The 15,770-nt window shown below is 44.2% G+C and overlaps 1 protein-coding gene across 1 annotated transcript in view; it reads left to right on the top strand.

Annotated features, from left to right (window-relative positions):
* HBEGF (heparin binding EGF like growth factor) overlaps positions 1-15,400 on the top strand; it is a 421,851-nt gene extending 406,451 nt beyond the window's left edge. Inside the window, exon 5 of the mRNA XM_075601691.1 lies at positions 13,117-15,400. Coding sequence (XP_075457806.1) covers positions 13,117-13,183 — 67 coding nt within the window. The 3' untranslated portion in view covers positions 13,184-15,400. The remainder of the gene's footprint in view (positions 1-13,116) is intronic.
* The last annotated feature ends 370 nt before the right edge of the window (positions 15,401-15,770 follow it).

The raw sequence follows: 15,770 nt of genomic DNA, 5'->3' as shown, positions 1-15,770 counted from the left end.
CTCTCAGTGTTTTCACAGGTTCTGACGCGGCTTGTACGACTACCCCCTCTGGCTCTCGATCTCGGCACTCCTTGGACAACGCTCACTCTGGTAACCCCTTGAACATGGCTTGGACTACGACCTATCTCCGCTCTCCACTCCCTGACCTCGGCAAGGCATTCTTCACTTTCTCTCTACAACCGGTACCGGCAAGTATTGTCTACCTTACTACACCTGGCCTGGCAACACTTTATACCACACTCCGGACACGCTCCCTTTGCTGCGGGTGCGTGTATTACCACTTTCCCCTTCAGCTCAGGGGACGGGTCTGGTCTGCGGGCAGCACCGGCGTTACAGCTAAGCAGCTTAGGTGTCACCTTGGCGCATGCTCTTAGCAGACCAGGAACCAACTTCTGCCCTTTTTGTAAGCTTCTGGCAAGTCGGGGATAGGTGGGAAAAGTTGTTCCTATGGGAGGATTGGCTGGGTATGTTAAAAATAGGACTCTTAACCGTATAAAAATGCCTGCAGCCCCATCCTAGTCAGATTCATCTAAGATTCACATGATTCAACCAAGAAACGTACAAGTTACAGTGTCAGTGGTTCCGGTGTGTGAGAGGTTAACTACATCGTAATGAAGATTCTCACCCCCCTTCCAGAATTCGTTTGAGCTGAGGATTCCCGAACGAATCCTGTAAGAACTTTACGAAAATATTCCTTGTGGCAGAGATATATGGGTGGCAAGTTGCGCCCCTAGCAAAGGATTGTCGCACGGCTCAAATCGCGCACCCACTTGCATGCGTGCAGGGGTGTCTAGAGACTTTGTTTGCAAGTCATTCGTTCCTGGTCATTCATGGACATTTTATTTCGTTTCCCCATCCCAGTAAGTGTTTATCCAGTGTAATTGTGAAGATTTGTGTGTTTGTCTGAAAATAAATAAATTACAATTTATTTTGCCCTCCTTGTTGTGCTCAATCCAGAATCCCGGTATAATGTGTTGATGAGACCTGGTCTACCGTGTCAGTACATAGGATTTGTTCAGATACAATCCCTGCCTAGAAGAGTTTACAATCTATGTTTTTGGTGTCTGAGGCACAGGGAGATAAATTGACTTGCCCAAAGTCTCAAGAAGGTTGTGTGTGTGCAGAATTTGCGTCACACTGACTGAACCCCCCAGACCCCCACACACACTGACTGACCCCCCAGGCCCCCACGCACACTGACTGACCCCCCCCCCAGACCCCCACGCACACTGACTGACCCCCCCAGACCCCCACGCACACTGACTGACCCCCCCAGACCCCCACGCACACTAACAGACCCCCCCAGACCCCCACGCACACTGACTGACCCCCCCAGACCCCCACGCACACTGACTGACCCTCCCAGACCCCCACGCACACTGACTGACCCTCCCAGACCCCCCAGGCCCCCATGCACACTCACTGACCCCCCCAGACCCCCACGCACACTCACTGACCCCCCCCCAGACCCCCACGCACACTGACTGACCCCCCCAGACCCCCACGCACACTGACTGACCCCCCCAGACCCCCACGCACACTGACTGACCCCCAGGACCCCCCCACACACTGACTGACCCCCCCAGACCCCCACGCACACTGACTGACCCCCCAGACCCCCACACACACTGACTGACCCCCCCAGACACACACCCCCACACACCCCCCCCCACACAACCCCCACACACACACCCCTCCACACACACACCCCCACACACACATACCCCCCACACACCCCACAACCCCCCACACACACACTCCCCCACATCCCCCCCCCCCACACACACACACACACACCCTCACACACACACACCCCACACACACACCCCACACACCACCCCCCCCACACACCACCCCCCCCCACACACCACCCCCCCCCCCACACACACACCACCACCTCCACATACACACACTGACTGACACACATACACACAAGGAATTCACACTTAGTGCAAATAGCTAATACAGGGGATGTGTGCCGAGCACGCGCATTATAAGTCAAATTTATTTGCGTTTTGTCAATGAAATTGTATTTTGATTTTTAATTAAAACATCACCAATACAAATACAATTTCTGTGACAAAGTCAAAGAAGTTTCACTTACTATGCGCGTGCACAGCACACACAGCTTTTTTTTAGGTTAGTAGAGATTGCCCAACTGAAACTATTGAAGTAAAAAAAAAACTAAAAAAAAAAAAAAACGGGAGCCTGAACTGCAGCTTTAATGCTATCTTGATACTGTTTGTCCATGATAGAAAGGCCAGGCCTCTTTGCATGTAAAAGTGAATAATTACATAAAGGTGAAAAGTTGTTACCTCACACAGGCCGAGAAATATAAAAAATAGATTTTGATTTAGATAATAAGGGGGGGGGGGAAGCAAAACACCCACAAATAAATCTTCAGATTATATAAAGCATAATAGCCAGGGTCGCAATCAGGGGGGGGACAGCCAGTACTCCTGTCCTGGGCCCCGGTGAGACAGGGGGCCCCGCCTGGTGGTCAACAAGTCAGTAAGGGAAACTTAGCTGTAGAGCCAATCAGGGCCTTCCTGGTGTGCAGGAACCAGCAGCCTATATAAGTAACTGCACAGACAGGAAAAATTTGTTTGAATCTTCCCGGCTGAGCAGCTGCTTATTTACATAGTTACATAGTAGATGAGGTTGAAAAAAGACGTAGGTCCATCAAGTTCAATCTATGCTAAATTTAGACAACAGATACTTTATCCTATATCTATACTTACTTATTGATCCAGAGGAAGACAAACAAAAAACCCCAGTGTCATATCATCTAATGATATCTCATAAGAGGAAAAATAAATTCCTTCCTGACTCCAAGAATTGGCAATCAGATTAATCCCTGGATCAACATCCTTCCCATATATACTTATTTGGTATATCCCTGAATTCCTTTCCTATCTAAAAATATGTCTAACCTTTTTTTTTAACAAATCTATTGTATCTGCCATCACAGTCTCAATGGGTAATGAATTCCACATTTTAACTGTCCTTAATGTAAAGAACCCTTTCCTTTGTTGCTGGTGAAATCTCCTTTCCTCCAACTGTAAGGGATGGCCCTGAGTCCTTTGTACTGCCCGTGGGATGAATAGTTCTTTTGAAAGCTCCTTGTATTGTCCCCGAATATATTTGTATATAGTTATCATATCCCCTCTTAGACGCCTCTTTTCTAATGTAAATAAATCTAATCTAGCTAGTCTCTCCTCATAAATTAGATTGTCCATCCTCTTTATTAATTTGGTGGCTCTTCTCTGCACTCTCTCTAGTTCCATAATGTCTTTTCTTAGGATTGGTGCCCAAAATTGTACTCCATATTCAAGGTGTGGTCTTACTAATGCTTTGTAAAGGGGCATAATTATGTTTACTTCCCTTCCATCCATTGCCCGTTTGATGCAAGATAAGATCTTGTTTGACTTTGCAGCTACTGCATGACTTTGGGCACTATTGCTAAGCCTGCTGTCTACAAGCACTCCTAATTCCTTCTCCATCAAGGATACCCCCAATTTATCTCCATTTAATTTGTAAGTCGCCTTTTTATTCTTGCATCCCAAATGCATAACCTTACATTTATGTGTATTAAACCTCATCTGCCATTTACCTGCCCACGTTTCCAGTCTCTCCAAGTCCTTCTGAAGAGAAATGACATCCTGCTCTGATTCTATTACCTTACACAATTTAGTATCATCAGCAAAGATGGAGACTTTGCTCTCGATCCCAACCTCAAGGTCATTAATAAACAAGTTAAAAAGCAGGGGTCCCAGTACTGATCCCTGAGGTACTCCACTCACGACTTTAGCCCAACCTGAAAAAGTTCCATTTATGACAACCCTCTGTTGTCTGTCCTTTAACCAGTTTTCAATCCAGGTGCATATATTATTACTGAGTCCAATTTTCTTTATTTTGTACACCAACCTCTTGTATGAAACCATATCAAAAGCCTTTGCAAAATCTAAGTAGACTACATCAACTGCATTGCCCTGGTCTAAATTCCTACTTACCTCCTCAAAGAAACAAATAAGGTTAGTTTGGCATGATCTATCCTTCATAAATCCATGCTGACTATTACTAATAATTTTGTTTTCCATTAGGTATTCCTGAATATTATCCCGTATTAAACCTTCAAGTAGTTTCCCTACTATTGATGTCAGGCTTACAGGTCTGTAATTTCCTGGTTGTGATCTAGCTCCCTTTTTAAATATAGGCACCACATCTACTTTATGCCAATCTTGTGGTATTTCTTAACCTAAACCACCCCAGGGCCCGGCACTACCGCCCAGTACTTTATTCTACCACCCCAGGGCCCGCTGCTGCCGCCCAGTGCTCTCTCTCCACTCTCAACCCTGGCCCCAACTGATTTGAGGAGCAACCAACCTTCACAGGGCCCTCCTGTGGGCCGTTACAGGCCCTTTCAAAGGGCACCTCTGTGGGATGTCTCAAAGACCCTCTGTGGGCTGTTGCAGTTCCCTTAACAGCCCCCTCTTTGAGCCTTCGTGGGCTCACCACCCACATGTTCCTGCTTCCTCCTCCAGCCCTCCACTGCATACCAAGGTACTGTAAAACTCCCCTCAGCCAATACCTCTTTCCCTCATTCCCCCTTACACCATACCTCGCCCCCCATGCCCAATACCTTGCCCCCCACCCCCATAACCTTTTTTCTGCCTTTCCCCCCACCCTTACCTCATACCTTTCCCCCATACCTATTATTCACCATTACCCCACACCTCCACCCCATACCTTTTTCCCTCACCCAGATCAATACCTCCACTCCTTAGCCCATAATTATTCTTTCACCCCCTTACCCTATACCTATATTCCCCCTCCACCCTATATGTATTTTCCCTCCCCCTTACCCTATACCCCTTTCTCTATACCTATTTTTCCTCCTTACCCTATACCAATTTTTTCCTCCTTACCCCACCTATTTCCCCCTTACCCTATACCCCCTTACCCTGTACTTTTCCCCCGTACCCTGTACCTATTTCCCCCCTTACCCTGTACCTATTTTCCCCCTTACCCTGTACCTATTTCCCCCCACCCTATACCTATTTCCCACCTTACCCTGTAACTACACACCATTACTCTATACCTATCCCCCCTTACCCTGCACCTATTTCCCTCCCCCTTAACCTATACCTATCCTTCTTCCACCCCATAACGCATACCTTTTTGCGTGCCAAAAGTCCTGCGATTTTCAAGAAAAATATCTAAAGTCAGTATCAATCTAATATATGTATTAGTGTAATTAGCTTCTTTAGAAATATGTAATCACTCCAAGTAAAATGAAGGAGGGGTAGAGGGTGTATATGGGAGGGAGGAGAGGGTATATGAGAGGGAGACGGAGAGGGTGTGAGGGAGTGGGAGGGGGGAGATACATGGGGGTTGGTGGTGTGAGAAGGCGGAGAGAAATAAAGGGGGGTGAGAGCAAGGGGAGGGGGAGTATAAGAGGGGTGAGAGCAAGGCTGCTGACATGGGGGGCCCGGTGGAAACTCTCGTTCTGGGCCCCATGAAAGCTGTCGGCGGCCCTGATAATAGCTTACAGCTACTGTATATACAAAATAGCTTAATGGAAGCAACACTGCCTTTGAAACTGGTGAACTTGGTTCCAATAGAAAAGTTGTGGTTCCCCAGGCACTCCATATCCACAGAAAAATAGTCAAACAATGCTGGTGCTCCTGCTCAAGAAAGGCCAGCCTGATCAAACCAACAAAGTAGTGTGCAAATGGGAATGAAGAGGAGGGCACAACGGATTTAATCAGCCAAAATCTGACTTTCCAATTGCAACATGCAACCTTTATCAAGGTGAGGGCATAAGTCCGTTGTGCCCTTCTTTTCATTCCCAATTTGGTTCCAATCCCATTGTCAGTTTTTCCTTGTACCTTGTGCAAATCACTTTATCTCCTTGCTTTTCTGGTACCAAAAGTCGATTGCAAAGTCTTCGGGCAGTGCCTGAAAAAACTTTATATACAACACAGTGCATCTGGTCATCAAAATGACTTGTTTAGATTGTAGATCAATTAGATTGTAAGCTCTTCAAGGCTGGGACTCCTTTTCCTAATTTTTATTTTTATGTATGAAGTGCTTACTCCTGTTATGTCACGTGCAGTACTGCAGTAAAGCGCTATATAAATAAAGATATACATACAGGAGTTACAGAATTTAAATATATATAAATATTTGTATTAAAGTATATATATATATATATATATATATATATATATATATATATATATATATATATATATATATAGACATATGGTGACCAGGAGATCCTGATAGCCAAAAGAAGACAGCACACTGCAATGTTGATGTCAAAAAAAGTGTATTACGTGACACAGGGCCGCCAACGTTTCGGTCCTCCCAACGGGACCTTCCTCAGGGCATATATACATATATATATACACACATATATATACACAGTTAGGTCCGGAAATAATTGGACACTGATACAAGTTTTGTTATTTTGGCTGTGTACCAAAATAAATTCAAGTTACAGTTAAATAATGAATATGGGCTTAAAGTGCAGTCTATCAGCTTTAATTTGAGGGTATTCTCATCCAAATTGGAGAAAGTGTTTAGGAATTACATCTCTTTAATATTTAGCCCCCTCTTTTTCAAGGGACCAAAAGTAATTGGACAATTGACTCAAAAGCTGTTTCATAGACAGATGTGGGCTATTCCTTCGTTATTTCATCATCAATTAAGCAGGTAAAAGGTCTGGAGTTGATTCCAGGTGTGGCATTCGCATTTGGAAGCTGTTGCTGTGAACCCACAACATGCGGTCAAAGTAGCTCTCAATGCAAGTGAAACAGGGCATCCTTAGGCTGCAAAAAATAAATAAAATCCACCAGAGAGATTGCAGGAACATTAGGAGTGGCCAAATAACAGTTTGGTACATTCTGAGAAAAAAAGAACACACTGGTGAGCTCTGCAACACAAAAAGCCCTGGACGTCCATGGAAGACAACAGTGGTGGATGATCATAGGATCCTTTCCATGGTAAAGAAAACTCCCTTCACAACATCTAGCCAAGTGAAGAACACTCTCCAGGAGGTAGGCATATCATTATCCAAGTCTAGCATAAAGAGAAGACTTCACAAGAGCAAATACAGAGGGTTCACCACAAGGTGCAAACCATTCATATGCCTCAAGAATAGAAAGGCCAGATTAGACTTTGCCAAACAATATCTAAAAAAGCCAACCCAGTTCTGGAACAGCATTCTTTGGACAGATGAAACTAAAATCAACCTGTACCAGAATGATGGGAAGAAAAAAGTATGGAGAAGGCTTGGAAAGGCTCATGATCCGAAGCATACCACATCATCTGTTAAACACTGTGGAGGCAGTGTGATGGCATGGACATGCATGGCTTACAATGGCAGTGGGTCACTAGTGTTTATTGATGATGTGACAGAAGACAGAAGAAGCCGGATGAATTCTGAAGTGTATAGGGATATATTGTCTGCTCAGATTCAGCGAAGTTGATTGGACGGCGCTTCACTTTACAGATGGACAATGACCCAAAACAAACTGCGAAAGCAACCCAGGAGTTTTTTAAAGCAAAGAAGTGGAATATTCTTCAATGGCTGAGTCAATCACCTGATCTCAACCCGATCGAACTTGCATTTCACTTGGTGAAGACAAAACGTAAGGCAGAAATACCCACGAACAAACAACAACTGAAGACAGCTGCAGTAAAGGCCTGGCAATGCATCAAAAAGGAGGAAACCCAGCGTTTGGTGATGTCCATGCGTTCCAGACTTCTAGCAGTCATTGCCTGCAAACGATTGTCGAAAAAGTATTAAAAATGAACATTTTATTTATGATTGTGTTAATTTGTCCAATTACATTTGAGTCCCTGAAATAAGGGGACTGTGTATGAAAATGGTTGCAATTCCTAAACGTTTCATACAATATTTTTGTTCAACTCCTTGAATTAAAGCTGAAAATCTGCACTTCTATTGCATCTTGGTTGTTTTATTTCAAATCCATTGTGGTGGCATACAGAGCCAAAATCTTGAAAATTGTGTCAGTGTCCAATTATTTCCGGACCTAACTGTATGTATGTATGTATGTATGTATGTATGTATGTATGTATGTATGTATGTATATATATATATATATATATATATATATATATATAATCAACAAGAAACAAGCAGGACCCTTAAAACAGCACTCTAGTATGTCTAAAAAAAGTACAACATTTTATTCAAACAATATCAGAAAAAATATATCTACTATATATTTCTGAAAGCACTGTATGTCTGCGTCCCTAGCGGCAATCTCATTGGTACCTTGGCCCGCCCGCCCCCGCACACCTCTCATTGGCCTGAGGCGGAGTGACGGGCCAAAGGACACACAGACACAGACACAGACACAGACACAGACACAGACACAGACACACACACACACACAGTGTTACCTACATTAGCGGGGCTCACAGTGTTAGCAGCACCCGCGCGCACCTCCTCCTCTCCCCGTGTCTCCCGCGCTTTCACCCCGCCCCCCCCCCCTCCCTCGGCGCCGCTACAGTCAGCGGGAGATACACACACTATTATTACCCCTTCAGCGCCCCCCCCCCCCACCCAGTGTCAGCGGCCGTGCGAGACCCCCCTTCTATATCACACCTCTCCCCCCCACACATATACATGCCCCCCCCCCGGCGCTACAACTCACCCCTTCCCCGGCGGGGGAACAGCCAGTGGCCAGGCAGGCTGCCTCGCGGCGCCGAGTACCCAAGATGGCGGCGCCCGGGACACAGATGGCCACCCCCCTTCACCTCCCTTCCACCCCCCTTCACCTCCCTTCCACCCCCCTTCACCTCCCCTCCACCCCCCTCCCCTCCAGTGTCAGTGTCTCCCCGATACCCCCCCCCCCGGCGCCGCTACAGTCAGCAGGGGAGCGAGCGAGCGCCCGGGACACAGCGGGGGAGCGGCCACAACACGCTGCCTCCCGCCTCAGATCCACGTGGGACCTGCCGGACGGGTGAGTGAGCGGCCTTCACCTCCCCTCACCCACCCCTCACCCCAGTTCACCTCCCCTCACCCCCTTTCACCTCCCCTCACTCCACTTCTCCTCCCTTACACCCCCCTTCACCTCCCCATTTACCTCCCCCCTTCACCTCCCCTCCACCCCCCCTTCACCTCCCCTCCCTCCCCCCTTCACCTCCCCTCCACCCCCCCCCCCTTCACCTCCCCTCCACCCCCCCCCCCTTCACCTCCCCTCCACCCCCCCCCCCTTCACCTCCCCTCCACCCCCCCCCTCTTCACCTCCCTTCCACCCCCCCTTCACCTCCCCTCCACCCCCCCCCTTCACCTCCCCTCCACCTCCCCTCCACCCCCCCTTCACCTCCCCTCCACCCCCCCCCTTCGCCTCCCCTCCACCCCCCCTCCACCCCCCCTTCACCTCCCCTCCACCCCCCCTTCGCCTCCACCACCCCTTCCCACCGCCTCCCCCCCTTCCCACCGCCTCCCCACCCCCCTTCCCACTGCCTCCCCCCCTTCTCACCGCCTCCCCCCCTTCCCACCGCCTCCCCTCCCCCTTCCCACCGCATCCCCCCCTTCCCCCCCTTCCCACAGCCTCCCCCCCTTCCCCCCCTTCCCACCGCCTCCCCCCCTTCCCCCCCTTCCCACCCCTTCCCACCGCCCCTTCCCGCCCTTACTCCGGCCGCCTCTGCCTTTCACCCACCGCCTCACAGCCGCTGCACGCACTCAACAGACACCCGCCACACTCGACACATACCTGCCGCCACACACACCTGCTGCCTCCCGCCCCTACGCACCGACATCACTGACCCACTGCCTCACACCCTAGCAGGACCCCCACTCACAGACAGCACTCACAACCCACGCGCCACCTCACACCCTAGCAGGACCCCCACTCACAGACAGCACTCACAACCCACGCACCACCCGCCGCCTCACACCCTAGCAGGACACACGCCTCACATTTTTACATCACTTATGGCACCAAAATATACATTGTACTGTGGTGTGGTTACAATAAACCATTTTTATACAACATCGTATTACATTTTCTTCCATCTTTCTTTTCAATATTATTATCCAACCTTTCCAACAAATACTCACCTATTGTTCCATGATTTATAAATAATACTACCTATTACGGATTTACATCCCGGGCAACGCCGAGTCTCTCAGCTAGTACAACATAAAATTAAAATTCCTGAGGTAATGAAATCCCAAAAACCTGTCCTGACGGTCAACTATAATTCCAGTGTAAGTATACAAGACCATATATTTATCATAATGAATAATACATGTATACTACACAGAAATTAAGAACCATTGTTTAACCTTATTAGTTGGACCAGGTGAAAAAAATATATATATGTTTCACCTTAACCCCTAATACACCGGCCCGTGTGAGCTGAAGCATAAAAGATGCAAGACATCCGTTGATAATATATCACATATAACACAGCGATAGGAAAAACCATATACTGTGAGCAGCAGTCCTAGGAAAGGGGGGGTTAAAGTTTGAAATGGTAGCACTCATATAGAATAATCCCTATAAAAGACAGTGTGGTAAGTCCCAGTATATTCCATCATTGTCAGCACAATACTTCCAGTATGCAGCATACATTCAATCCGGATCCCAGATTTACTAACAAGTCCAGAGGCTCAGCGATATATCCCTCGGCAGTAAATAAATATCTACTTGTAAGTATTAGAGGACAGCTGGAAAATAAGATGTAAACCTCCTCCCCTTAACTCACGAACACCGGGACTGGCAGACAAGCGGGAGAACCAGCACAGCAGCAAGCAGCACAACACACAGCAGTCCTCTGCAGTCCAGCAGCACAGTAAAGCCACGGAGCCACGAATACAGCAGGTCTCAGGGAGCGCCAAAACAGGACAGTCAGGCGGTATCCAGGAAACAGACGAACTACCCCGACATATGTTTCGCCGTGTGATGGGCTTTTTCTTAGGGGTCTAACTGAATACGTTCTGTTGAATATTTAAGCCAGATTGGCTAGACATTGCTCCAATCAGGAGTTAGTGGGAGGAGAGTTAGAGCAGCTGATCAAAGGTTTAATATTTATATATGTTTGTGCATCTTCTGCTAGAGAGAAGCCATGGATCAGTTTTAAGAAATTGGTCTGTGTTGTCAGAGAACCTGTCTCAAAATACAAATCTCTGTATACATTGTCAGAAATATATTAGAATAAATAATTATTAGGTCATCATGAATGAAGTAGAAACAGCTGTGTTAGTCCAATTACGATAGTGCAGAATAAATGTGTACTTCAGTATTAAATGATATCTTTTTTAATTGGAGCATTTGCTTGACCCGAGGAAGAGAGGAGAACTCTCAAAAGCTTGTCTTATAATAGCATTTGTTAGTCCAAATTAAAAAGATATCACCTAATACTGAAGTACTCATTTACTGTGTAGAAGGTCATCATAGTAATCCTAGACCATATCACTACAGTACAGGCATAACCCCGGTTTAAGGACACTCACTTTAAGTACACCCACGAGTAAGGACATATCGCCCAATAGGCAAACGGCAGCTCGCGCATGCGCCTGTCAGCACATCCTGAACAGCAATACCGGCTCCCTACCTGTACCGAAGCTGTGCGCAAGCGGGGAGACTATAGAGCCTGTTACAAATGCGTTATTTAAATCAGTTATGCACGTATATGATGATTGCAGTACAGTACATGCATCGATAAGTGGAAAAAAGGTAGTGCTTCACTTTCAAATACATTTTCGCTTTACATACATGCTCCGGTCCCATTGCGTACGTTTATGCGGGGTATGCGTGTATGTATATCGGCAGATAAGATGAGGGCTGTTTATCAGTGGCCCTGTAACAAAACAGCACCTTTTCTGAAAAAAGAATTATGTTCAATGCAGTGTGGTGGTGTTTTTTTTTTAACGTTACTATTGCACCAGTGTTTAAGCAGAAACAGTTACATTATCCCTGCAGGGCCAAACTCTCATTACAACAGCATCATGACCGTTGTACTCCCCGTGCAGTCTATGTACAGTACTAAACAACACAAACTGCATTTTTGGTGGGGAAAAATATCGTTTTTCTTTTGGTGCATAGAAATAGATTGCGTTGGGCTTACAGATGTTAATGGTATGTACCAAAGAAAAGGTAGAAAGTGTGTAAAAATCATCTTCCAAGTGTGTTAACATTGTTAGCGCAGAATTAAGTTGCTATTTATCAACCAAAAATCTATTTGATGCAGCACAGATGTTTCATTGTATAAGTTACTAAAATGTATTTTCACAGCAAAGCAAATATAAATATTACACCACTCATTTATATTTAGTAGCACTAGATCTAAATAAAAAATACACATAATTCTGTTTTCATTTAATTTGTATCCATCAGGTATTTAACATGATGCAATGTGTTCCATTTAATTTCAAAGAGCGAATTCTGCATCATATGCATATATGCGGTAAAGCCTTCATACATATAATGCACATGTAATACATATAATGCATATAGACTTCATACATATAATATTGACGCCCAATTTTTTGTTTTATTGCGTATTCCCTATGTGATGAAAACCTTACACATTTCTCTGCTTGGTTAATAGTAAAAAATATATATATTACATTATATAAAATATACATACATAATCACACAATGCAATCCAGCACCGCAGTAAAAATATCAGATCAGAAATCCAAAAGAACAAAGGTGATCAAATGTTAGAAATATTAACTAAACTATGTACATCCATGAAAATAAATCCTAGAAGTCTTTCATCAAGTCTTCCAGCTGCAAAACCAGGGGAAAAATAGTTATAAGTTTGTCAAAGACAATTGGATTTCTTTTCCTTATATCTGGTCTTTTTTCCCTCATTTTGCAGCGAGGAGACTTTTAATAAAGCCCCATAAATTATTAACTCTAGATATCAATTAAATTAATATTAGCATACAGTATGAGATAAACCATGCAAACAGACAGAAAACTACAGTATTAAGGTCAATTCAAATAAGTAAACTTTTTTTTTAATTGAACCCATGTTTTTAAATATTTACATTTTGCTATTAACTTATTCCTGTTCACATTATTTTGTGTGTGATGAAAATGTGTCTTCTTTATTTTTTAGGTACCATAAAAGAGGTGCTTATAATGTGGAAAATGAAGAAAAATTTAAATTGGGAAATGCTGCATAGAAAGTGATTTTACATCTTGACAAGTTGTTGGACTAAACACATGTATGGGTTGCGGACTCATGTAATGTTAAACTCCAGATTGTGTCCACACACACACAATGAATCCTGAGATGAAGATGGAAATGTGTGTATTTGTTGCATATCTGTATGCAGTTTTTCACTTCAACTATTGTATATTTTCTCATGTCCAGTGTTTGGAGAAAACATAGCCAAATCTGGCAGGATAACAATGAACAACATTTTATCATCTACATTTTTTTTTAACTTCTCTATTTCAACATGTGCAGTGTGTTTTACCTGAAAGTTCTGATTAGCAAAAAAATACTTTTTTACAGCCTCAACATAAAATACAATGGCTGGGAGTGAGGAAGCCAAAAAGGCAGAACATTGCACCCAATCTTGCGGTAACTGCCACTGACTTGAGTGGCAGTTACTGCCAGATCGTTCGCGGGGTGTCCTGCATCACGACCTTATGACTCGTGGCAAATGGCCCCTATCAACTCTGAGGTTCTATTTCATTAAACACCATTCATGTCAGATTGCCCCTTATGACCCATTCACTTGAATGGTCTGTGAGCTGTTTTCCAGCACCTGAAGATGTCTTATACAGTAGTGCTGCTTAGTTAATATGGGCCACTATCACATATATCAAGCTTCACTTGTATATGAATCTGCATATTTAAATTACTTTCATATATTTTAAGCCTTAACTTATGTATATATTTTACAAGAGTGATAAATAGTGAGTTCATTTGCAAACCAAAATTGTAAAGAGACAGGCGTGCCAAAAAATATATTACAAAATAAGAAAAGACTGTATTTTGTTACAAAATAAATTATGGAATAGCTGTATATTTTGCACCTTTCCAGTATGGTAAGTGGTTGAAATTAGCATGCATGAAAAATACATGGAATATGTATAGTTGTATACAAAGTGCTGACTTAAGACAAACCTGCTATTACAACAAAACATGCTATTATACCAAATGGCTCCAGATGATCCAGTTCTCTAACATACTGAATCAGTTTTGTCATTTTTTATTTATATTTGTATTTTAGTCATTTTTTTTTTAACCTATTGACAAACCAAACTCATCACTGGTGTAGTCTGCCCCTACAACTTACATCTATCATCATCATCATCAATTTTTTAAAAGTAAATACAGGCATCCACTTAAGGGAGCATCGCAATACTTTACTGTCAGTTTGAGAAAAAATACAATGATTTTGTTAGACAAGAGTCAGACAGGAAAAACAGAATTATAATAATACATGGTTGCATTAAACGAACAAAGGGTACATATTCAGTTTACAGAGATTTCATGGACAGTCAGAGATATGATTATGGGCATAAGTAACATTTGCAGACAGGATTAAAATTGTGTTAGAAGAGGTACTGTATGATAGGCCCTGGCTCAAAAAGCTTACAATCTATAGGTAGGGTAAATTGAAACATTGGGTACAGAGGATGAGGGGGTTGGTGAGTATCGGAAGCAATAGAGCAGCTGTAACATAACCAAACATCAGCAAACGGTGACACTCTTTGGCTGCCCTTCGACTTACTGTATGCCTTTGGGGCGGTTTTATGTTACAGAGATTCTTTGTGCAAATGAAAAAGGCAGCATGGCAACACACAGTACCTCAGTCAGACATGGGTAGAGGCGGATGGACTCCAGGTGGTCTTTGATGTGGCTCTTGTCCTCATACTGTTAACCCGTTCCATGCTGGCTTGGTGGCTATAGGCACTGAAGGCATATATTTTTTTTAAAAAGGGCATATTGCACGTATTTTTGGTATATTATGTGGGGAAGATAAACCAGACACAAAATAGATGTACTTAAATATTCTATTTTTCAGTGTAAGACAAGAAACATGTATTTAAATGGGTTTGCATAAAAACATATATATATATATATATATATATATATATATATATATATATATATATATATATATATATATATACATACACACAGTATATATATATAATAAAAAGATCACTTGTGAGCACATTCACATGTCTAAGGCTGCGCTTATAGTGCCAGCGACGGCGACGTCGCCTCAAAACAAATGCATGGTTGCTTATGTAGGCGCGACGGCGACGGGGCGACTAGAAATTTGGTAGCCAGTATTATTTGATTTTTTGAGAGACGGTCTCCTCATGTGACTGTCTTTTAACCAATCAGATAGCTTCTGATGCAGGGAGAGGGGGAATGTGTCTGTGTGAGTGCAGGGAGAGGGGGGGATGTGTGTGTGTGTGTGTGTGTATGTAAGTGTGTGTGTGTATGTGATTGTGTGTGTGGAATTGTGTGTGTGGGGGGGGGGATTGTGTGTGTGGGGGGGTATTGTGTGTGTGTATGTGATTGTGTGAGTGTGTGATTGTGTGTGTGGAATTGTGTGTGTGTGTGGGGGGGATTGTGTGGGTGTGGGATTGTGTGTGTGTGTGGGATTGTGTGTGGGGGGGGGATTGTGTGTGTGATTGTGTGAGTATGTGTGATTGTGTGTGATTGATTGTGTGTGTGATTGTGTGTGTGATTGTGTGTGTGAGTGAGAGTGTGTGTGTGTGTGTGAGAGAGTGTGTGTATGA

The sequence above is a fragment of the Ascaphus truei genome, chromosome 5 (genome assembly GCF_040206685.1).
Source record: "Ascaphus truei isolate aAscTru1 chromosome 5, aAscTru1.hap1, whole genome shotgun sequence".
Taxonomy (NCBI): Eukaryota; Metazoa; Chordata; class Amphibia; order Anura; family Ascaphidae; genus Ascaphus; species Ascaphus truei.
The sequence above is the reverse complement of the archived record's forward strand: the minus strand, read 5'-3'. Positions and strand labels throughout refer to the sequence as shown.